This window comes from Bison bison, unplaced genomic scaffold (genome assembly GCF_000754665.1).
Source record: "Bison bison bison isolate TAMUID 2011002044 unplaced genomic scaffold, Bison_UMD1.0 scf7180017864354, whole genome shotgun sequence".
NCBI lineage: Eukaryota > Metazoa > Chordata > Mammalia > Artiodactyla > Bovidae > Bison > Bison bison.
In genome coordinates, this window is record NW_011494926.1 from 5,199,462 (window position 1) to 5,225,090 (window position 25,629).

Here is a 25,629-nt window from a genome sequence, read left to right on the forward strand (position 1 = left end):
AATTTGGAGCCCCCCAAAATAAAGTCTGACACTGTTTCCACTGTTTCCCCATCTATTTCCCATGAAGTGATGGGACCAGATTCCATGATCTTCGTTTCCTGAATGTTGAGCTTTAAGCCAACTTTTTCACTCTCCTCTTTCACTTTCATCAAGAGGCTTTTTAGTTCCTTGCTGCTGCTAAGTCGCTTCAGTCGTGTCCGGCTCTGTGTGACCCCATAGATGGCAGCCCACCAGTCCCCGCCATCCCTGGGATTCTCCAGGCAAGAACACTGGAGTAGGTTGTCATTTCCTCCTCCAACACATCAAAATTCTGAACATTTTTTAAATGGTTTAGAAAAATTCACAGATAAAAATTCCAAAATAGACATATTCAAAGTGTCCACTTAACATTTTTTTAATTAATTTTTACTTGAGTATAGTTACTTCGGGGCTTCCCAGGTGGTTCAGTAGTAAAGAATCCACTTGCCAATGTAGGTGACATGGGTTTGATCCCTGGGTCAGGAAGATCCCCTGGAGAATGAAGTAGCAACTCACTCCAGAGAATTCCATGGACAGAAGAGCCTGGTGGACTACAGTCCATGGGGGTCACAAAAGAGTTGTATACAACTTAGCAACTAAATAACAACAGTTACTTTACAATGTATACTTATCTTTTTAAAGCCCCACCACGAAAAACAATCATAGTCCTTTACTAAGTATGTCTTGGTGGTCAGTTCGGTTCAGTTCAGTTGCTCAGTCATGTCTGACTCTTTGTGACCCCATGAATCTGCCTATTAAACCAGATAACACTTCTGTCTGAGAAATAACTAGGTTCTTCTGCTGGGTGTGGTTCTTTGTATGTGTGTTAGTGTCAATGTGCTTTAGTAAGAATATTGTCTTTTCATTTTATCAATCTTAGATTATTTACATCATTGTGACTATGAGTTTTGCTTAAATTTTCCTACTAATTTGCATTTGTCTGGCCACTGAGTATCATTTAGCGATTTTCCACATGCCTAGGAGTTTCTGAAAAGAAATGTTGTTTTCAGTCACTAAATTATGTCCAACTCTTTGAAACCCTATAGATTGCAACACACTGGGCTTCTCTGTCCTTCACTATCTCCTGGAGTTTGCTCAGACTTATGTCCATTGAGTCAGTGATGCCATCCAACCAACTCATCCTCTATTGCCTCCTTCTCTTCCTGCCCTCAATCTTTCCCAGCATCAGGTATTTTTCCCTTAAGTCAGTTTTTCATATCAGGTGGCCAAAGTATTGGAGTTTCAGCTTCAGCATCAGTCCTTCCAATGAATATTCAGGGTTGATTTCCTTTAGGATTGACTGGTTTGGTCTCCTTGCTGTCAAGGGACTCTCAAGGGTCTTCTCCAGCACCACATTCAAAAGCATCGATTCTTCAGCGCTCAGCCTTCTTTATGGTCCAACTCTCACATCCATACGTGACTACTAGGAAAATCACAGCTTTGACTCTATGGACCTAGTTGGCAAAGTGATGTCTCTACTTTTTAATACGCTGTGTAGGTTTGTCATAGCTTTCCTTCCAAATAGCAAGAATCTTTTAATTTCATGGCTGCAGTCACCGTCCGCAGAAAAGAAACATACTGTCCCATAAAGCAAGTGAACTCAGCTGTTATTTCTCTTTTAGGGTTCCTTTCTCTAAGGCTTGGAAATATCTTACCTCATCATGTTTCTGTGGGAGCCCTTGCTCTTTCCCATCAGGAAGGCCACCTTGGTAGGGTGAGCAGTGGATTGATGATTCTATGCCTTCAAGCTGCATTTTGGGAGCAGAAAGCTGGAGAAGCACAGTTTGCTTTGTGAAAATCCCTAATGTTATCAGATTCTCTTTCACGTGCCCAGAACATCAGGGAAAGCCTGCGGCTAGGCACCAATATTCAGCCTCAAACAAGTCTACTCTCAAAAACAACTGTCTTTGTGTTTCTGCTAATGATGTAACTTGTCTGAAACACCTACCTGTCCAAAGCATCGTGGGAATTGTGTCTGTGGAGCACCGCCCTACCGTAATTTTCGTCTCTGCAGAGAAAGAACAAAATTAAGTCACGTGAAAAGTTATCACAGCCTTTAGTAAGCATTAAATAAGGCAGACAGGAAAGAGCTTGCAATGCTTGGCAAAGTTAATTCATTTTACTTCAGGTGTAAGAATACAACTATGCATTTATTTTAACCAATCACCACTTGAAAGAGCACGGTGAAAAGAAACAAGTTTGGGAGTACAAACGACCATTATTCGGATTTATCCCATGAGATCTCCAGGTGATTCCACAACAGAATGAGTGTTTGCTTTTTGGTTTTTTTGGTTTTGGTTTCTTTCATCAGAGTGTGGGAATGCTTGGCCAACTACTTTGTGTATATTAGAAGCATGCTTTTCTGCAGGAAGGCAAACTTTTTTTCAAACATGTTTTAAATTTAATTAAGCCTGTTATGTCTGAAATTTTCCCCCTCGATCACCTTGATAGTTTTCCTTGACAAAGTGTAGGAAAATATATACCAGTATTTGTGATTAAGAAGGTGGATTGTTCACAGATTTAGCCTATTTTTGACCCATGAGATTATATAGTGTGCTCTGTTTGGTCCTTAAAATACCCTATAAATTAGGCAAGGGAGATACTCATATCCAATTCATGGATGAGAAAATCAAGGAGTCTGTGGCTTTCCTAAAGCTAAAAGATTAGCAAGTGACAAGGGTAGGTTTAGGTCCCAGATCTCTATATTCCAAACTTTTGCTTTTCCTACTGGTCAATCATGCAATAGGACTTCATACATAAAATGAAGTTCTATCTTCTTACTTTGTACAGTGGACCTGAAGATATAGGCAATGTTGTGTGTGTATGTGGGAGGTTGCTTCAGTCACGTCTGACTCTTTGCAACCCTACAGACTGTCAGGTTTCTCTCTCCATGGGATTCTCTAGGCAAGAATACTGGAGTGGGTTGCCATGCCATCTTCCAGGGGACTGTAGCCCGCCAGGTTCCTCTGTTCATGGGATTCTGCAGGGAAGAATACTGGAATGGGTTGCCATGCCCTCATCCAGGGGATCTTCCAAACCCAGGGATTGAACCTGCACCTCTTATGTCTCCAGCACTGGCAGGCAGGTTCTTTACCACCTGGGAAGCCCACAGGCAATGTTAGGAAATGTCAAAACATGTAGTAAAGACTTTGGCCTTGAGCCAAGGCAGAGAGTAAGTATCTGAACCTTTCAGTGTGAACCCAACCAAACCTGAAATATCACATTTCTCCTGGTTCTGCTCCACTAATGTTACTCAACACTCTGGAACCACTGACAATAAAGCTATAAAAGAACGGCAGTAGATAATTAAAAAGAAAGATGAACAGTGAAACTGAAACAATTCCAGCAAATATACACCTTCAAAGATCCCAAGAGAACCCTCCAGATTCCCAGTTATCCCCTCCCTACACCTGGGGGAGAGCAGCAGACGACAGACGCACTTTTTGCCTGAAGAAAAATCCTAACAAGGAGCCCAGCACTGGGCCAGCGAGTGTGGGGGAAGCATCAGAGCCAATTTCCCCTTCACTGAGAAGCTGTCACGCCGTCCAAGCTTCCCTAGGCCTTTTTAAGGAAGTGTGCCTGGCATAAAACCATCGCTCCTACCAACTGTAAATTGTCTTAGACATCTCTATCTCCCCACATCTGTGCAAATACTTGCAGCACCAAATTTACCTTTGATCTCCCTCTGTCACTTTGGAAAAATGGAAATGTCATAATAGGTTTCAAGAGAAGCTGTAAATGTTGCTTTATAGAAGAAAATGACTGTAGGCCAAGAGTGTTAACTCCAAAACTTAGTATGTGAAACTGATTGTTATCTAAGAGTGTTACCTCCAAAACTTAGTGTATCTACAAATACCCCTATAGTTTCTTAAATAATAGAATTTAATAACAGAATTTAAGAGACATTTTTGTTCACCAATTACAAGTATGTTCCTCAAACAACCATGCATGAATAGTTTAGTAGAAAGCTTGAAGTAAGTATCCTGTAATGTAGGCTTCCCATCTTCAGTGCTCTTGACATTATGGGTTTGATCATTTTTTGTTGTGAGGAGTGTCCTGTGCATTGTATTAATAGGTTGTTTGGTGGCATTCCTAGCCTCTACTGACTAGATGTCAGGGGTACCCCACCCCTAGTTTGGACATCTGTAAATGTCTCCTGACCTTGTCAAACATACCCTGGGAGCAAAATTGTCCCTGACTGAGAACCGCTGGAGTAATGGAAAGACAATGGGTCATGTTACTCTCAGCTCTACCACTTAATAGATGTGCGCTCTTGGACAAGTTACCTAACTTCTCTGAGCCTCAGACTCCTCTTCTGTAAAATGAGAATGTAATAACTACCTTGTATGATCTCTTCAAGAAAATTAGAGATACCAAAGGAACATTTCATGCAAAGATGGGCTCTATAAAGGACAGAGATGGTATGGGCCTAACAGAAGCAGACGATATTAAGAGGTACCAAGAATACACAGAAGAACTGTACAAAAAAAAAGCTTCACGACCCAGGTAATCACGATGGTGTGATCACTCACCTAGAGCCAGACAACCTGGAATGTGAAGTCAAGTGGGCCTTAGAAAGCATCACTACGAACAAAGCTAGTGGAGGTGATGGAATTCCAGTGGAGCTATTTCAAATCCTGAAAGATGATGCTGTGAAAGTGCTGCACTCAATATGCCAGCAAATTTGGAAAACTCAGCAATGGCCACAGGACTGGAAAAGGTCAGTCTTCATTCCAATCCCAAAGAAAGGCAATGCCAAAGAATGCTCAAACTACTGTACAAAAGCACTCATCTCACATGCTAGTAAAGTAATGCTCAAAATTCTCCAAGCCATGCTTCAGCAGTACGTGAACCACGAACTTCCAGATGTTCAAGCTGGTTTTAGAAAAAGCAGAGGAACCAGAGATCAAATTGCCAACATCTGCTGGATCATTGAAAAAACAAGAGAGTTCCAGAAAAACATCTATTTCTGCTTTATTGGCTATGCCAAAGCCTTTGACTGTGTGGATCACAATAAACTGTGGAAAATTCTTAAAGGGATGGGAATCCCAGACAACCTGACCTGCCTTTTGAGAAACCTGTATGCAGGTCAGGAAGCAACAGTTAGAACTGGACATGGAACAACAGACTGGTTCCAGATAAGAAAAGGAGTATGACAAGACTGTATATTGTCACCCTGCTTATTTAACTTCTATGCAGAGTACATCATGAGAAACGCTGGGCTGGAAGGAACACAAGCTGGAATCAAGATTGTTGGGAGAAATATCAATAACCTCAAATATGCAGGTGACACCACCCTTATGGCAGAAAGTGAAGAGGAACTAAAAAGCCTCTTGATGAAAGTGAAAGAGGAGAGTGAAAAAGTTGGCTTAAAGCTCAACATTCAGAAAACGAAGATCATGGCATCTGGTCCCATCACTTCATGGGAAATAGATGGGGAAACAGTGGAAACAGTGTCAGACTTTATTTTGGGGGGCTCCAAAATCGCGGCAGATGGTGATTGCAGCCATGAAATTAAAAGGCACTTACTCCTTGGAAGGAAAGTTATGACCAACCTAGATAGCATATTCAAAAGCAGAGACATTACTTTGCCAGAAGTCAAGGCTATGGTTTTTCCAGTGGTCATGTATGGATGTGAGAGTTGGACTGTGAAGAAAGCTGAGCGCTGAAGAATTGATGCTTTTGAACTGTGGTGTTGGAGAAGACTCTTGAGAGTCCCTTGCACTGCAAGGAGATCCAACCAGTCCATCCTAAAGGAGATCAGTCCTGGGTGTTCATTGGAAGGACTGATGCTGAAGCTGAAACTCCAGTACTTTGGGCACGTCATGCGAAGAATTGACTCGTTGGAAAAGACCCTGATGCTGGGAGGGATTGTTGGCAGGAGGAGAAGGGGACAACAGAGGATGAGATGGCTGGATGGCATCACCGACTCAATGGACATGAGTCTGAGTGAACTCTGGGAGTTGATGATGGACAGGGAGGCCTGGCGTGCTGTGATTCATGGGGTCGCAAAGAGTCGGACACGACTGAGCGACTGAACTGAACTGAACTGATGATAGTTGTGAGATTTAGTGATGCTTTATATGTAAAGTATCTTGCATCTAACTTGACATGTAAGAGGGAATCAAAGAACATAGGCATATGCATATGCGTCTATCTATCTATCTATATACACACACACATATGTATATACATGGGCTTCCCTGGTAGCTCAGCTGGTAAAGAATCTGTCTGCAATGCAGGAGACCCCGGGTCAATCCTGGGTCAGGAAGTTCCCCTGGAGAAGAGCTAGGCTACCCACTCCAGTATTCTTGGGCTTCCCTGGTGACGCAGCCAGTAAAGAATCTGCCTGCAATGCGAGAGACCTGGGTTTGATCCCTGGGTTGGGAAGACCCCTTGCAGGAGGGCATAGCAACCCTCTCCAGTTTCTTGCCTGGAAAGTCCCCATGGACAGAGGAGCCTGGCAGGTTACAGTCCATGGAGTCGAAGAATCGGATACAACTGAGTGACTAAGGACACACACATGTATGTGCGTGTAGGCTGCTGCTGCTGCTGCTGCTGCTCAGTTGCTTCAGTTGTGTCCGACTCTGTGCAACCCCATAGACAGCCTCCTACACACACACACACACACACACACACACACACACATATATACACACACACACAATTTATAATAAATATATCTGGGTTAGACAAATATCTATTATAAATCTGTGCTGGCAATGAGGCAATGTGTTTAGGGACATAGTCTTCAAACCTTTAAACATATAGCTAATAGACGTAATGGTTAAAACAGACAATACTTTCTTGGTAAATGTCTTCACTCATGAAGTGACAGTGCATTTAGCAGCTTCCTGGATCTAGAGGTATACAGCCAGTGGGAACTAAAATGAGCCAAGAATTTATCTATTTCACTTGCTTATAAGGAAATTTCAGATAAGTTATTATTAAATTTGTAAATTTGGAATCATACTTCCGTTTGTTTCAACTGACATGATCAATATATACCAGGAATATCCCCACCATGGACTAAATATTACCTTTTTGGAAACTGGAATGTCTTTTTTTTTTCAGGTTATCAATGTCTATGCTACTCATAATACTGAAATCCTGCTTTCTCTCACTCGCAACTCATGTTCTTTTAGGTATCTGGATATTTAAGATGGTAGAGAGATTATTAAAAATCAGATATTAAAAATCTGATATAACCAAAGTATGTTTACTAAATCTTACCAAAAATGAGGCCAAGCAACAAAGTGCTTTAGGAAAAAAAAAAGCATCCACTTTCCAGTCGGCCATTAGTTTCCTAAATGGAGAATAGCTCTTTCTTCTCCCCGCTCCTTCCTCTCCATGCCCGCTTACCTTTCCTCTTCAGGACGTTTCTTTATCCAGCTATTATCCTGTAAGAAAGTCCTTCTTTTGTTGACCTCTTGGAAACCCTGTTGCCTCAGTGTGGTCCCCTGCGTGGTAGTCCTCATATCTAACAACAGAAAAATGAAACCTCAAGAGATACAGTGCCATGGAGTTGAGTGTGTGTTTGCTAACTTGGAAATCTTGAGAGGCGCACCTGATGGTCCAGCCTCCATCTTCTAGGCTGGAACCTCCAGTACTGTTTCAAAGTAGGATGCACTGGCAAGAAAGAACAAATCCCACACCTATCATCAAAGATAACATAACATATAAGACTGCTCTGGTGCCAACTGAAACTACCTGTGCGTGTTATGAAGCCCTGCCCTGCAGCTGGGAAGGTAGAACCACAGGCTCAGCTAAATCAATACTGGGTTTAGTGGGTGGGCCACTTTGCTCAGAAAGAAATATGCCTTGGAAGGACACACAAGACTGTTTTGGAAGTACTTATAATACTCAATAAGTCTTGACACTTCTGATTATAAATAACATGATTCTTTGATCCCATGGGAGTCAGAAATACAGAAGGTCACCTATACATGATTTTTAAAAGAAATCTTTGAATTGCAATTAGATGAATTAAATCTACAGCACTCTGACTTTTATCTTAAGCCTAACTTTGGCCATGTTAATTAAATTAGACTGCTGCTTCTAAGCATTCATAGCTACATGAAAAAAATTAGGAACTATGGATTGTTTTCCCCAGATTTTTAAGTTTTCTGAGTAAGGGAAACAGCATCTACATTACCGTTTCCTGTGGGAGATGTTTTTCTCAAGGTGAAATTGGACATGCTGCCTTCCAGTCAGGACCTAAAAGAAAAACGGGGATGGGGAAAAACACGACAATGACTCAACAAAGAATCAACAAGGGGCTCGTTCATTGCTAATGAGACACATTTTTCAATGACATGGACAGTCCCATAACCTGGATTTGATATATGATATAAACTGTCCCCTGAGAACATGAGAGTTCATCTATTCCAATGTATTTATTTTACAGATGAAGATACTGAAGTCAGGAGTATTTAGTGTCCCCTATGTTACAGGACAGGCAATTGACTGAATCAGCCCATCAGTTAATTCATTAATTCAGTGACTAAATATGCATTGAGAGCTTGGCACTGAGCCAGGAGGTGGAGACAAGAAAGATAATATGACAAGTGTCTGTTCTGGGGCCCTAAAGGTACTGCGAGCCCCAGGTGTGGCCTTTCTGCTTAACAGAGAAGTCAGCCCTGAATTTCCACAAATGTGAGACTCTCAGTTTTTAAACCCGAGGAGTCAATGCTCTTTCTAGTCTTTCCAGTGCTCTTGCCTGGAAAATCCCATGGACAGAGGAGCCTGGTGGGCTGCAGTCCATGGGGTCGCTAAGAGTCGGACACGACTGAACGACTTCACTTTCACTTTTCACTTTCATGCATTGGAGAAGGAAATGGCAAGCCACTCCAGTGTTCTTGCCTGGAGAATCTCAGGGATGGGGGAGCCTGGTGGGCGACCATCTACTGGGTCGCACAGAGTCGGACACAACTGAAGTGACTTAGCAACAGCAGCAGCAGTTTTTAAACTGGAAAAGTCCTGGGCCAATAGTGATGACTTGGTCACCCTAGGTGGGGTGTTATATTTTTTGCAGAGTCCATCCCACCAGATGGTGTATGGAATGTGGGGGGGCCCTCCGTCTTGAGTCAGAATCAAGTCCTAGGTCCAGCTTCATGACATCAAAGTTCTGAACTACTTAATCTCCCTGTAAAATGGTCTAATGAAACCCACTACCTACCTCATAAGGTTGTGATGATCATCTGAACAAGGTACACAAAAATCACCTTGTCAAACTATAAATGAGTTGAGACTTACAGTTGCATCATCAGACAGCAGTTTATAGGTATAACGTGAGGGTTATAAAGCCCCCATCTCCCACCCTCTGGTTCAAATGTATCTCCTACGATAATGGACTATAGGACCTGAAAAGGTAAAGATATATTTTCTGGATCAAGGCATTGTTTCCCTGGGGTCTTCATTTAGAATATCAGTGCCCCAAGAGTGGGTGAGAAGAGGAAGCTGCTGGTGACTTTACCAGCCTAGGGCTTGGCACTATGGGCTCACAGCTTCATCTCTTCTAGGAAATTGCCCTTGGCTGGTGGGGCTGCCAGTTGTACACCCTCATCCACTACATCCGCAGCCAGCAACTTGACTACCCCGGAACGCAGAGCCACTTCTGCAGGCGACTGGGGCTTCAGCCCTCACCGTGGCATTGTTAGGCCAGCAGGGGGCGCATCATTGCCCAGCTCATTCCCCTGCCTCCCCAACCCTCCCCCCTCTTCCCTTTCTCCTTCTCTTGGACATATACCCTTCATAAATCACAGGCACCCAAGGGCCTCTCAGTCATTGCTTTGAGAGGACCCAACCTCAGACTAACAACCAGCATAAGACTGGCAGCTGTTCACTCTGCAGAGAGTCTCAAGGTCTCAGTGAAATTAAAAAGTTGTCATTAACTTACGTCCGACTCTTTTGTGACCCCGTGGACTGTGGCCTGCCGGGCTCCTCTGTCCATGGGATTCTCCAAACAATCCACTGGAGTGGATTGCTATTTCTTTTTCCAGGGGTTCTTCCCAACCCAGGGGTCAGCTCGTGTCTCCTGTTTGGCAGATGGACTCTTTACCACCTCACCACCAGGGAATTGGAAAGACCTGTATCTAAGGTGTGCCATCTACTGTGTCACTTTGGCAATGATATTTATAGTTCAGCTCCCTTATGAGTAAAACGAGATGAACTGTGGTTGTTTTGAGGGTCAGATTTGTCTATCAAGATGATGACACAGGCTTCTATCACCTCGGAAAGTGTAAAGCAAAGACATAGAGGAGGTGTGGTTGGGAGTGGGGAGGAGATGCACAGCCTGGGCCACTGGGTGCTGGACACGCAAGGGGTGTAGAGCAGACCCTGTCTCATGTATTTGAGTGAGTGAGTGATGTCGCTCAGTCATGTCTGACCCTTTGCAACCCCATGGACTGTAGCCTACCACGCTCCTCTGTCTGTGGGATTTTCCAGGCAAGAGTACTGGAGTGGGTTGCCATTTCCTTCTCCAGAGGATCTTCCCGACCCAGAGATTGAACCCTGGTCTCCCGCATTGTAGGCAGATGCTTTACCATCAGGGAAATCCTTAACAGTGAAGTCGCTCATGTATTTGGAGGCCCCTTAAATTTGGAAGAAAGGGGAGGAAAAAGGGCCTGGCAAACTTCAGTCTCAACCACTTGTTCACTTCACCTCAGTCTGGCCTCACTTCTCTGGGCTCTTGGCAAACCAACTTTCTGTTTCTAAATGGGCTCTGATAAACCTTTTCCTGAGCCAGTAAAGACCTGAAGGGTTTGTAGCCAACTGAACTGGGATTCTGACATGGGCAGAATGCTGAATGTACAGCTGGTAATGTATTTGCAGAGATTGCAAACTCAACCATGAAACACAGGGCAGGGTCCACAGAGAAGAGGCATTTGGCAATTAACTGCTTATTTGTCTCTCACAAAAGACCGAATGTTCTGTAAGTCAGACCCAAGATGTTGTCTTCTCATTTCCAGCCTGTGGGACAGAGTAGATGCCCCCTCGGTACTTACTATGCACTGAGTTAGGTCCTTTTCAAAATTTCTAACACCCCAGTGTCTCAGGATGTGTTTGTATTTGGAGGCAGGGCTTTTAAAGAAATGATTACTTTAAAATGAGGCCATTAGGGTGAGGCCTAATCCAATCTTTCCTCTGACCTTATAAGAGGAATTTGGACACACAAACCTTTTCTCTGGTGTGAGAGGATGCAGACAGAAAGAAGGTGGCCATCCTGAAACTAAGAAGGGAGGCCTTGCTGCTGCTAAGTCACGTCAGTCGTGTTCAACTCTGCGCGACCCCATAGACAGCAGCCCACCAGGCTCCCGTCCCTGGAATTCTCCAGGCAAGCATACTGGAGTGGGTTGCCATTTCCTTCTCCAGTACATGAAAGTGAAAAGTGAAAGTGAAGTTGCTCAGTCCTGTCCAACTCTTCGTGACCCCATGGACTGCAGCCTACCAGGCTCCTCTGTCCATGGGATTTCCCAGGCAAGAGTACTGGAGTGGGGTGCCATCGCCTTCTCTGAAGGGAGGCCTTAGGAGAAATCAAAACTGAGGACACCTTGATCTTAGACTTCCAACCTCCAGAACTGTGAGACAACAAATTTCTTTCTTTCTTAAAGAATTTTTTAAAAATCTTTTGGCCCCACCACATGGCATGTGGGATCCCAGTTCTCCAACCAGGGATGGAACCCCATCCCCTGCATTGAGATCTCAGAGCCTTAACCTTAGGACTTCCAAAGAAATCCCCCAGATAACAAATTTCTCTTACCAGCCTGTGGTACTTTGTTTTGGCAGCCCTAGCAAACTAATATAGTCCTTATGGGGGAAGTAGTTTAAACATTTCTAAAATAGCTAAGTCATTCAAAGAGCTTCGTGCCACCGTATCTCTGACCTTCATTTTTTTTAATGGCCCCACTGCACAGGGCTGTTGTCCATTGCCATAGTATCTGCTCTTGACAGGGTACCTCACAGGCATCATAAACTCTTCCTCACATAAACTCTGCACAGCAGCTATTACCTCCATCTCCCAGATAAGACACCTGAAGCTCAGGGAGAGGATGTAAACTGCCAAAGTGTAAACAAGCAGAATCTGGTTCTAAACTGAAACCAACTCATTCCTCGGCAACTAGCAATAATGGTTGTGATGAGTCACTGCAAGACCGGACAGGTACCTGGCATTACACTGAGAGAGGGTTGGTACACAGCAGGGCCTGCCTGACTCTTGACATCTCTGGAGTCCCATGATCTCTGCCCGCAATGCCTGGCAGCAGGAGAACCAGGACAGCTTCTCAGGGAATCACTGCAGCAAACAAACGCACAGAGCAGCCTAATCTGTGTATTCCCTGATACTTCCTAGCTTACAAACCTATGTCCATACAAAATGTGCACACAAATAGTCATGGCAGCATTATTCCAAATAGCCAAAAAGTGAAAATAACCCAGATGCCCATCAATGGATGAATGGGTACATGGCATGCGGTACACCCATACAGTGGAATATTAGTTGGCAACTAAAAGAAATGAAATGTTGATATGCAGTACAATGTGGATGAAACTTGAAACAAGCTAAGCAAAAGAAGCCAGACTTAAAGGGGACATATGTAGGGTTCTATCTGGATGTTGTTTCTTTAGATTTTCTTTGGTATCCTCCCCATATTCCACCTCAATTTCCCCCCAAGCCAGGCTTCTGCTGCCCCTTTAGGCTCTGCTGGGTAAGAAAGAGGAGAGTTCAGACAATAATAATTCTATAGATGATGTTATAGTAATATATAATTTATCTCATTTCATTTACATAGCCATGTTCTAAGAGTAATATAATCCCAATTTAGCAGAGACATGGCTTGAGCAGTGGCTGAGAGGCAAAGCTGGGACTCCACCTGAGGTTTTCCAGCTCACGGTTCTTCATCTTTTCCTCTCTGCCAGGGACTCCCTGCAGTTGTAGAGAGAATAGCACCTCCTCTTTACCTTATATTTACCCTTCCCTAGTGGCTCAGCAGATAAAGAATCTGCCTGCAGTGCAAGAGATATACGAGACCTACGTTCAATCACTGGGTTGGGAAGGTCCTATGGAGAAGGAAATTGCAAGCCACTCCAGTATTCTTGCCTGGGAAATCCGACGGACAGAGGAATGTGGTAATATGTAGCAACTCTGTATATTTGGGCTTCCCTGGTGGCTCAGATGGTAAAGAATCTGCCTGTAATCCGGGAGACCTGGGTTCGAACCCAGGTTAGGAAGATCCCCTGAAGAAGGGAATGGCAACCCACTCCAGTATTCTTGCCTGGAGAACCTCATGGACGGAGGAATCTGGAGGGCTACAGTCCATGTGGTCACAGAGTCGGACATGACTGAGTGACTAACACACACATACACACCTTATATTCAAGGCTGGCTGTAATCAGATCCTGCTAAAGCATCTGATATTTTCATGCTTTGGTAGCCAGGCATTCTCCAGGAGTCATAAGCTCTGAAATCCAGACAAGATCAGGGCCCTTACTGCTGTCTCCCTGCCAATGAGTAGCCTCTGGTATCCCATAAACACCTTTCTGGCTCCACCCCCAGAGTCTCTGGGATACTTTCTAGGAATAGCTTCCAGTGACCTCACTTGCTTTCTCTGGGACACCCCAGTTTCAACTTGTTCCCTCTTTCATGAAAGTTCCTGGGAAGGATTAGGCCTTTTTCACTTCACACTTCCCATCTCTGAAATTGCCAGACTAAAGGTAAGAGTAGCCATCTTTGGACTACGAACTAACCTCAGGACTGAAGTCACACACTAACAATGGCAGAGCGGGAAGTTAGAAGGAGCAGGGTTCCTTACAGAGTTTCCAGACAGCCCTGGATGATCTAATTCTTAACTTTGGGTGAGAGAGAAGTAAACCTCCTAGTTCTTCATGAGATCACTCTTTCATATTTTTGTTACTCAAGCTTAGTGCTCTTCTTGGCTGTTACAAGGTCATTGTGTAGGTCTGAAACAGAAGGTCTAAAAGCCCATGGTGGTCTTCAAAATATGAGATACTAGTGACTCTTTTATTAGTAAAACACTATTTCTTGCAACATGTCCGTGTGTTTGATGCCCCTAGCAAGAAGGATCATGTGTTTAGTTCCTACTGTTGCTTCAGATTGTGCCACATGCTTAGTGCACATCGTCTTATTTAATCCTCCACATGAGTATCATTACCTCTAATTATAGGAACTCAAGAGAGGCTAAATAACCTGGCCAAGGTCACAGAGGAAGTGACAGCCAGGAACTGCAATTAGGTCTATATGATTGCAACGCCAGGGTCTTCTCAATGCACGATACTGCATGTTGCACAAAGTATCATATGATGTAGCCAATCCCAGATATGCAGGAAGTGCCCAGGAGTTCCAGAAGATGGGAGATAATGGGAGAGTAGCTGGGAGGAGCAGCAGTAGTAAATAGCTGCTCCATCACCACTGGGCAGCTCAACCCCGAGCCTCTCCCCTCCCGCGGCCACACTGAAGCCGTGAGTGGCCTGGCACTATCCCTTACCTGACTCCTTCTCTGAATCTCTCCCTGTTCAGTGGCTTGATAATGTTTTATACTCTTTCCTAGCTGCTTGCTGTCCATTGACTCCTTTTAAACCACCAAATGCTGATGTGAAATGAGACAGGAAAATATAATATATTCTATTTTTAAATGATAATAGTTTAATAAGTATGCAGGAGCTTTTTTTTCTCACTTTATTTATTTTTTTAAGTTTATTTTTTAGCTTTACAATATTGTATTGGTTTTGTCATATATCAACATGAATCTGCTACAGGTATACACGTGTTCCCCATCCTGAACCCTCCTCCCTCCTCCCTCCCCGTACCATCCCTCTGGGAGCTTTTTTTAAAGTGAAAAATGACTAATACAGTGGGAAATTTTTTTTTTCCATCAAATCTACATGTTTCACTCACAACTGCACAAACTTCCTCAGGGTTCTGCTCTTTTATTTTTCCTTAGGACCCACTGGCCACAACACCCTAATTATCTCCTTATGTCAGTCCATTTGGTGGCCCCAGAACTATTTCTAGAAGCTCCAATCTAAAACCTTTAAGGTGCAAGCTCCTCTTTCAACAACCTCTAATTCCACAGAAATTTTACTACAATGGAACACTCTCCATCTTGACCAGAATATACATTTTTTACATATGGAAATTTTCTATACTGCTATTAAAAATGGATCAACAATATAGGTCCCTGTGAATAATGGTCTTGTTAAACAAATACCTATTTGTAGAATGGATTGGGGATTAAAAACCTTTCAAATTGGTTATATCAAGAAATACATGCAGCAAAATCTCATTTTTATATTATTTTTTAAAGAAATTACTTATTTCAGCAGCTGAGGTTATGCTGAGTTTCATATTTACTTAACACCCAGATAATCACACTTCAATAGTCTCAGTTCAGCAAATTAGATTTATTTCTAAGTGCTGTCCTTGGCTTCCTTCCAATCAAGTTTTAAACTTCTCATGAGAAAGATACAACTGTCATCTTGGCTTCTTAAAATGCCGTTACTGGCACATATGCCAACAAGTATATTTTAAATGTGTAATATTATGGGAAAAGATGTGTAAAAAGATGTGTCTCTATTATGCCGGGAACTACAGAAACTTTTCCCTTTTAAACCACCAAATGCTTAAGTTGAAAACTCTAATGTGAAATCATGTTGTCAAAAATCAATAGGGAGGGAATTCCCTGGCTGTCCAGTGGTTAGGACTTCACACTTCCACTGCAGGGACCTGGGTTTGATCCCTGGTTGGGGAAGCCACGTGGCATGGCCAAAAAATGTCAATATGGTAGAAGGAAAAAATATATATTTTTTTCAACTTTTGGCCTCTCTTTCATTTCCTCTTAGTGGCCAAACACCAGAAAGTACTAGTTTGTACCCAATTCTACAGCTTCTGCCCAAAGACATGTTGTATTTAGATTTTAGAAAAACATTGGTCTTCTTAAATTCTGAATTACAAAGCCAGTCAAGTTTTCCATGGTTTTCTTTGGATGCATTTGAAACTATCAAACATCCCCTATTTCCTCAAGTTGTCCCTTTTCAGATTCTCTTCATCTCCCTCTGGGCCTTCTCAATTTCTATCTTGAATAATAGCACTTCCTTGAGAGATTTAGGTCACCAGGTGATCCCCCTGCCCCTGCAGCCAGTCAGCCCCAGCTCCTCCTAGCCCAACTCAAAGACTCCCCTGGGTCACCTCCCAGCTAAGCTGCACTCCTCTCCATCTTTTGGGTCCTCCTGACAAAAAGACTTTGTGGGTTTCTCTCTTCCCTCCCAAGGACAAAATGCCTCTTGACATACCTAATAAGGGCTACGGGTTACCACTCCCTGCTAACTCTCCCTAAGAAAGATTGTGTGAGCAAAGCAACTGGAATGAGGTGGTGCAGAGATGAAAGAGACTAGGAAGAGCAAGACAGAAAAGAAAATAAAATGCAGAGCAGAAAATAGAATAACAAACTAGAAGATGAAAGAAGAAAAGAGAAAAACGCCAACAAAAAGAATTCACCACTGATACTTGGTCACGTGATAGTGTTAGCCCTATTCAGCTTAGATTGTATATGTATTATGCTCAGGGCTTCCCCAGTGGCTCAGCAGTCAAGAGTCTGCCTGCTTTGCTGGTGCTGCAGGAGACATGGGTTCGATCTCAGGGTTGGGGAAGATCCCCTGGAAGAGGGCGTGGCAACCCACTCCAGTATTCTTGCATGGAGAATCCCATGGACAGAGGAGCCTGTTGGGTTACAGTCCACAGGATCACAAAGAGTCAGACATGACTGAAGCGGCTTAGCATGCACTCATGCATGTATTATGCATAATACATATCCACATAATGCCTTAAGGCTGATACAGTGATTATCCTCCTTCTCCACCTAAGTAAACTTTATAATGAATGATTTCAATGAAGTCAGAGTCTGTTTGCAGAAGGCAGTGCATGAGTTGGAAATGTGGAGAGGGGGTGATATTAGTTCCTTCTGTTTTATAGCTGAGTAATGTCCTCTAATAAAAAAAGAAAAAAAGGAAAGTAGGGGAAAAAAATCTCTCTTTTTGGAAAGAGGTTTTTAGGATGAGCAGTTTGCCTCAAGTTACAAAGCTAGTGCACAATTGGGATTCCAACCCAAACAGAGCTGACATCAGAGTTCCTGTCCCAGAAGCTCGGGAAATAAAAAGGTGTCAACAGGTAGAAAGTTACCAGGTTAAAAGAAAGGGTGAGGAGAATGATGTTTCCTTTGCAATAGAAATCTGTGATGGACCTCCACTGAGAGATTTGGGGCAGACTTTCTCTGATCTTCTTAACAAAGTATCATGGGAACAGCAGAGAGATAGTTGGATGCTCCAGAGTCTCTCCAGAGTTAATTTATTGAGCTTCTAATAGACTTGGGTAAATTGATATCTTTATAGGGAAGACCAAATGTGAATAGTTGCTTAGGAGAAATCGCTAAAGTGATGGGGGGAAAACCAAAAGCAAACATAGACTATGGAAATAAACACAGCAAAAATGTCTAGAATGACATATGTAGCTTGGTGGTATTCATTTTTGTGTATGAAAAAGCCTTCATGGTTCAATAATACCTACTAGTACTTGCTTCCCAGAAATCACTAATAATAGGGAAAAACGCCTAGAAACTGAAAAAAGCACAAACGCTATTAAACTATTTTCAACAGAAGAATAAGAGAAACTCTATAATTAAAACCCAATAAACAACAGCATTATCTTCTGTGAGATAAATACAACAAACCATCAAACAACTAATTATCACCTAAAAGAACATGAAATATTATGTAAGGATAAAACAAACAGGGCTTCACGAAGTGTAAACGTTAATAAGTGCATTTAAGTTAATGGACTATGTTTAGCCTTCACACGCACTGTAGAAGGAAATCCAATAATTACGAGGCTGGGAAAGACTTGCTTAGCCTGCTGTGATGGTTAGAAATTTGCTATTTCTTTAGTTATACAGCTTCCCAGTCTACACTTGCCATTAGAAAACTTGCTTACTGAGGGTGAAATAGTTCAGAATGTAGCACAAAGGAAATCTTGGAGCCAGCCAGTTAGTTATCTATACGCTATGAATTTGGAATCTGAAAACTATCAACCAAGGGCTTTCCTGGTGACTCATTGGTAAAGAATCTGCCTGCCAATGCAGGATATGCAAGAGACACGGGTTCAATCCCTGGGTCAGGTAGATCCCCTGGAGAAGGAAATGGCAACCCACTCCGGTATTCTTGCCTGGGAAATCCCACGGACAGAGGAACCTGGAGGGCTACAGTCCATAAGTTCATAAAGAGTTTGGACACGGCTGAGTGACTAAACAACAAACCATCGACCATAAAATGTTTTTACTGCTTGTTCTTGCTTTTAGCATGAGCCCCCAGCTGCCCTTGTTCCCACCACCAATCTTTACTGCAGATGATAGATAACATCAAGCTGTAGCATGCAGAGTCCTAGTCTCTGTGACAGTGATTAAATTCATATCATGACACTGGTCTAATGTTTATTATTAATAATAAAAATGCTATCTAATAAAAATTATCTATTGCCTGAGCCCCTCAAGCACTATTTTCAGTTCTAACTGAAAACATTTGTTAAATGAGTAAAAAAACCCAAATTTAGACCATGTACTATGAACAAAAACACTGTTACCCAAAGTTCTTTATCTTAATCTTATTTCATACTCACTACAGCTCTGTCATCTGGTCACTCTTCATCTCAATTTTACACAGTAAAATCTCTTATTATATTAGTAATATATGTTCAACAGAAAATGTGGAAAATATAAGAAAGCACAAAGAAGGAAAAAGTCAGATACCTTTCATCAACCTTTGTTCTTTTCCTCCAGGGTTGTTTTATTACCATTATTATTATTTTGCATATTACAGCCTACTGATGCACATTTTCAATACCATTTTAAAATATTTGAATAATTAATTCTTCTGCAAGTACAAAATATTTCATCTTGTGGGTCTATCAGTATAACATAACTCCTCTGTTTTTTTCCAACAAAACCATACAAATCTTTTGACCACATCCCTTATTATTCTTATCTATGTCTTATAGATCTTTAGAAGTAAAATTATTTGCCAAGGGTTGTAACTTCTAAAATGTCCTTGGTCTCTATTGTGAAATATCTTCCCATAAACTTTATACCAGTTTACAATCCACCCTCAGCACATGAATGTCCACACACTGGCCAGGATTTAGAATTGTCATTTATTAGTCTCTTTAATAATTTAATAGGTGAAAGTAGAATCATTTTGGCTCAAATGCATATTTTTATAATTTTATTGGTTATTGTCTTATTTTGTGAATTATCCACTGATTAATATTACAGATTTCTTATTGCTTTCTTATTTTCTTTGTAGGAAAACGTTTATATGTCTGACACCTTTATATGTCAGAAATATTTATTTTTACTTTCCCAGTATTCATTTGGCTTCTAATTCTAATTTTTCATTAGCAGCTTCTAATTTTGTAATTCTCTATTTTTCCCCTTTTGAATTCTTTCACTCCTTAAAACCCCGGTAGACCATCAATAAAACTTTCTTTCTGACCTCAAAATCCAAGTGATCACCAAATACTGTAACTCTTCTCCTACATCTCTCTTGATTGTCTATCTTTCTATATTCAAGCTGACATGATCTGCTTACTGTTTTAACAGCTTCCTACCTATATTCCCAATCTCTAGACTTACACTCTTAATCCATTCTCACAAGTCACCACTCTGCTTAAAATTCTTCAATGGCCTCCATTTCTGTCAGGATAAAATCCAAATTGTTGACAAGGCTTACAAGTCTGTACCCTCCGGTCTTCTTTCTTCCCACTCCCCATGCTTCACTCAAGCTCTACCAGGGAATTTAGCCACTCAGTCGTATCTGACTTTTTGTGACCCCATGGACTGTAGCCTGCCAGGCTCCTCTGTCCATAGGATTTTCTAGGCAAGGATACTGGAGTGGGTTGCCATTTCCTTCTCCAGGGGATCTTCCCGACCCAGGGGTTGAACCTTGGTCTCCTGCATTGCAGGCAGACGCTTTACCATCTGAGCTACTGCTAGACTAAGTTATTCCAATTCCTGAGGGCTCCATCCTCTTAATCACCTTTATGCTGTTGCGTGCACTACGGTTTTTGCCTGAAGCATTCTTTCTGAGCCTCTCTTCACCCTTGGAGAAGGCAATGGCACCCCACTCCAGTACTCTTGCCTGGAAAATCCCATGGACAGAGGAGCCTGGAAGGCTGCAGTCCATGGGGTCGCCAAGAGTCAGACATGACTGAGCGACTTCACTTTCACTTTTCACTTTCATGCATTGGAGAAGGAAATGGCAACCCACTCCAGTGTTCTTGCCTGGAGAATCCCAGGGACGGGGGAGCCTGGTGGGCTGCCGTCTATGGGGTCGCACAGAGTTGGACACGACTGAAGCGACTTAGCAGCTTCACCCTTACTCTCCTTTCAGGAAAGACTTTTAAGGTCACACATTACATATCCTCCTAGAGGCATTCAGTGATACCATCATAACCTGCCTGTGCCTTCACTTCTCCAGGCTGAGTTAAGAGGCTTACTAAGTGTTCACAAGGCAAAGAGTACCTCTCCATAACAACATTACCATACAGACTGCCTGTTTGCGTGGCTGAATAGTTTGTCTCCATTTCCAACACACACACACATTGTAAATCTGAGGGTTGTTACCAAGACCATTTTCTCTACAGTTGTATTTCCAAATATTATTATTGTGTCTGGCACATAATCAATTCTAGAGGAACATTTGTTGCAAAAATGAGATTAATAAATATTTACACATTTTCGTCTAATTAAAGGATGTATTTTATTTTTACATATAAACTCTAATCTATATGGATTTACTTTGATAATCCCTTTCCCACTGATACATGATTTTTCCTTTGTCACATAAAAAATTTCTTATATATTCAAGAATGTGCTTCATGGCTGTCTCTTCTGTTCCATAGATCTACCATTAGTTTCTTGCAACAGAAACAAACTATTTTAGTTCTGTCTTTTTATAATACATTTTAATATTTAATACAAGCACCCCTCACTAATTTCCCTTGTAGAAATTATATCAGCTATTCTAATTTATTAATTTCTTAAGATAAACATTAAAATTATTTTCTTTGATTTCAAAAGAAATATTCTATTAACACTTTTGATTGGAACTGCATGAATCCTATAAAATGGTTGAAGAAGAGCTGACATTGGTGACATTCGATCTGTTCATCCAGGAACCTACTCAAAGATGTTTTTTCTCAACAAAGTTTAGGCCTTATAGTAAACTTCTGTGATTTTCTTAATCTAGGTCCCACATTTTTCATACAGAAATTTTTTCTCCATGTTTTACATATCTTTGTGTTTTTGTGAAAGACTACGTAAGTCATATTATCTTATTATACAAATATATGCATAATTAAGTAGGGACCCTAAATTTTCTTTTTATTCGCTGGTACTGTGAGGTAAGTATGATCATATAAGTGACACTTGGTCAAAGTGGGGTCATAATTAAATCCAAGTCTATCTGGATTCCAGCCTTCTGTAGATTCCTTTCAAATGTTTACTTAATGAGAGACAGAACACTGGGAAAGATGAGTGAGGAAGGTAAGGCTGCAGGGAGGCCGTTTTCTCCAAAATATTTAAAATTAGTTCTTGATGCAGATGTACTCTGCATATCTTGTGGCTTCTGAGAATTTTCTGGAATACTGTCACAGTTTCCTTGGATGGGTGTATTCTAGTTTAAAAAAGTATGGTCTATATGATTTATTACTTTCTCCCAGAAGGTTCCATTAAAAGGAGACTTAATCACATTTTAGGCCAGGAAAACTTGGGTCTAGAAACAGAGAATAAATTATTTAGATGCTTAGAGCTCTCAAGTATACAATTACAATGAGTTCAGAACTAGAAGTAAGCCAGTTGTTGTTTAATGGGTAGCTATAAAAAGCACTCTTCCATTTAATAATCACAGTAAAAGGATGATTCATATCTTTAAAAAGTTTAGCAACTAACATAAACACAAATCTAATAAATATAGCTGTTATTTGACAGAGCGTCCATTTAAGGAAGGGTCTTTACCAAATTCTAAAATCACATGGATTTTTTACAACGGACTAGAAACTCTTAAGAAATACATTTGATAAAGAGTTTTGATTCAAAAGTAAACTTCAAGCAATTACAGACAAGTTTCCAATAATTAATACACAAAACCCTTATTTCAAAGTTCTCAGCAAGAAAAACATGATCAACCAATAGCCTAGAAGCAGGACCATGTCAGAAGACAAACTGTGGGACCAGCAAAGGTTTCCCATGGACCGCTGGCTGGTCAATGAGTCTATCACATCCCTCTTGAAGAGTGCTTGGAGTCGATTTCCAAATCACAGGGTCACTATCAGTGAAAATCGCTTGAGTTGACTGCTTAGTTAACTATATACAGTTCATTTCACAGTCTGGGCTTTGTCATTCAAAACACCTCCTCTTTGTTGACAAAGTCCCCAGGAAAATGAATCTCTCAGCTATTTCAACCAAAATTCCAGCCGTTAGAGGAGTCAGCCAGATGAACAGCACCTACAGACTGGCAGCCGAGGTGAGGCTGGCTCTGAGTGCATGTATCACAACCTGCAACCTACCTACAACCTACGTGTGAATACTATATCATCTTCTTATATGAGGCTGACTGCTCCAGTTGCAAATTTATGTCAATTGGCTCTAAGATTTCACATGAAGCTAAAATTGCAATAAAAATCCTGGCCTTTTATCTGCATTCTCTGTCTACCCTGACATTCAGAATCAACCAAATGTTTTACCAAAATTTTTATTGATGTAATCTCACAGTTTTCTCAAATTGATTTTCCTAGTACTTAAGTTCTGGAAGACAGCAAACATCAGAAGGACCATTTGTGCATTATAAAAGGTGGAAGAGAAAGCCGGTTTTAAATCTGATCACATTTCATGACAAAATTATAATCCACAAATGCTACCCTTTAGCTTTCTGATTGCTAAAAATGTTTGAAAACCAATTATAAAATTGCTCAGTAACCTTTGAGCACTGAGCTCTAAATGCCTCTGAGATGGCAGGTGACCTGCTCAGCAATGGAAAGTGATGTAATCTCTAGAATCCAAGGCCGAGACAGATGTGCTGTGGGAAGCACCCTTCTGAAAGAAAGAGAGCTCTCTTTCTTTCAGTGTGATTAGCACCTGGGTTTGATTCCCACAGCTCTGAGTTTTGAATGGAAATGGTGGAGGAAAAACACAGGTCTGACAAATCAGCTTAGCTATTAATTATAAAAGAAAGCCTGGTTAAAATAACTTTTCTATTCTTATCAAAGGACTTCTAAAACTGGTTTTGCAGGACTAGGATTTGAATAGACATTGAAAATTGCCCCCATCTACATTAATCAATTTGTAAATTGGAACTCAGGATATAACATAGTCAAGTTGGCAAAATGCACAGGAACGAATCTCTATGGGAAACTGCATACCACCCCTCAGCCAGTTAATCCCGCCCTGCTTTATTTCTTGATACATTCACTCAATAAACATGATTTTCTTATTTGGAGAGGACAGGGTGGAGGGCTAGCCCTCTCACATAGCTCAGTGACTGACTTGAAGTGTTTTCAGCAGTCAAGATAAACAAATAAGACGTCTTATCTATAAAACGGTAGAGCTCACCATTTCAGTAAAAGTGTCATCTGTGAAGACGGAGCTCCTTTTAAAAAAAGGTTTTTATAGTATCTTGAGAAAGTAAACCAGCAAATGCTGGCCCCTCGATTTAAGAATTTACTATCCTTATGTGTGACCAGATTTGCCAGCTGACAGCTCCCACATGGAAACTCAAACAGGCTTTCATTTCTCTGCTGCCAGAAATGTGTAAAATTGTGGAGAATTTAAAAGCAACGCCATCTAAAATCACAACAAAGAGCAGCAGAGCTGTGGACAAGCAGAGCAGCCAGTTGGAAGCTGTCAAAATTTCACCAGAAAGAAGACAAAGTTAAGTGAGTAAGTTCTAATTTTAACCACTTGGAAAGGAAGCAGAGAAAGTGACGCAATAAAGCAGATGTCTTTACCTTTGCAAATATAATTCAACTTACCTGTCTTGGGCAGAAAACCGGGACTTTCTGTCTAAACAACCTGCAGTGATTCCCCCAGGTGATCCGGCTGAGACGAATGAGTACGTGGGGTTTACTGAAAGCAGTTTCCACGTCCACCTGCCTGCGTTAATGAACAGTTCAGAGGCTTCTCCTTCAGTGGCTGAGTCACCCAGGGAGGGGGTGGGTGGTATGAGAGGGTGTCACCTTGTACAAATACCAATTCAATTAAACCAGCTCACTCACCGACCTGCTGTCTTGGTGAATTCTTTCTGCAACTTATGGCCTTGGTAGACCAAAAATATGTACTTCTGTTATCACCCTTTTAATTGACATCAACAGTACATACAACTCTACCTTGACCAGGTGCCACAGTATCCAACCTATTTTGGATTCTCTTTTAAAAAACAAAACACAAAACTTAAGCTGGGAGGGATCTCTTCTCTGCCCATGGTGCCTGGAAGACTGGGCCCAGATACACACACAGGAAATGCACAGCTGTTTGGAATCAAGATCCTTAGGGGAGAAAAGTCCTTTGGAAGGCTGAGATCAGGAAATAGGAAAGCAATCTGTTACATCCTGAAGTAAACATAAGAATTCTGATCGTTTTGTGATTTCACCGCCTATAAGAATGTGAAAAGCATCCTGGAAACTTCTTTCTCATCTGAGAGCCCAGTAGACTCCAGTGTCGACACCTGCTTAGAGAGCAAAGAACACTGAAGTGGAGCCACACTAGGTGGGGGCTCCTATTACAGGTTCTGAAATGTACCTTCCGTGACAGCCAGGAGTCTTTAAAGAAGCTTAGTGAATCTGGAACACTGCTGAGAGGAACGAGTCATTAGAATGTCCTGGGTCACCTCTATTCATCTGCCACACCAATAATTAACCAAATCCTCCCCATTTCAAGACAGCTCCTGAAAAACCACAGTCCAGAGGAACTACAGTCATAGAAGTGACTATAAGAAGATACAGAAACATTCCCATTAGAAGGTTCAGGCAATTGCAGGATGCAGCTATTATGGACTGGGACATCCCTATCTTAATGTGCTCTTATTCTGGGTTGAGGATCTGAACATTTAAAAAGGAAAACAAGGAGTTCCTTGGCCATCCAATGGTTGAAACTCCATGCTTCCAATGCAGGAGACAGGGATTCGATCCATAGCCATGGAGCTGAAATCTTACATGCTGTGTGGCTGGGCCAAAAATTTTTTTAAAAAATAAGGTAAAATTGAAAATGTTCTTTAAAGGTTATATATATATATATAGTGCTGGTGGTGATTTAGTCTGTAAGTTGTGTCCGACTCTTGGGACCCCATGGACTGTAGCCCCCTAGGCTCCTCTGTATGTGGGATTCTCCAGGCAAGAATATGGGAGAGGGTTGCCATTTCCTTTTCCAATGTATATATGTATATATATATATATATGTGTGTGTGTGTGTGTGTATATATATTCCCTGGTGGTTCAGATGGTAAAGAATCTGCCTGCAACCCAAGTTTGATCCCTGGGTTGGGAAGATCCCCTGGAGAAGG

The 25,629-nt window shown here is 41.7% G+C and overlaps 1 protein-coding gene across 2 annotated transcripts in view; it reads right to left on the reverse strand.

Annotated features, from left to right (window-relative positions):
• SCEL (sciellin) overlaps positions 1-24,358 on the reverse strand; it is a 127,266-nt gene extending 102,908 nt beyond the window's left edge. The window contains exons 1-4 of one of the 2 annotated variants that reach the window (XM_010855129.1): positions 24,104-24,358; positions 8,174-8,235; positions 7,381-7,498; positions 1,967-2,026 (exon numbers count right to left, since the gene is read on the reverse strand). In XM_010855129.1, the coding sequence (XP_010853431.1) occupies positions 1,967-2,026; positions 7,381-7,498; positions 8,174-8,216 (221 nt within the window). In that variant the 5' untranslated portion in view covers positions 8,217-8,235; positions 24,104-24,358. Of the gene's footprint in view, positions 1-1,966; positions 2,027-7,380; positions 7,499-7,585; positions 7,674-8,173; positions 8,236-24,103 lie in introns of those variants that run through there. The other variant, XM_010855130.1, reaches the window with a different exon arrangement.
• Between the last annotated feature and the right edge of the window lie 1,271 nt (positions 24,359-25,629).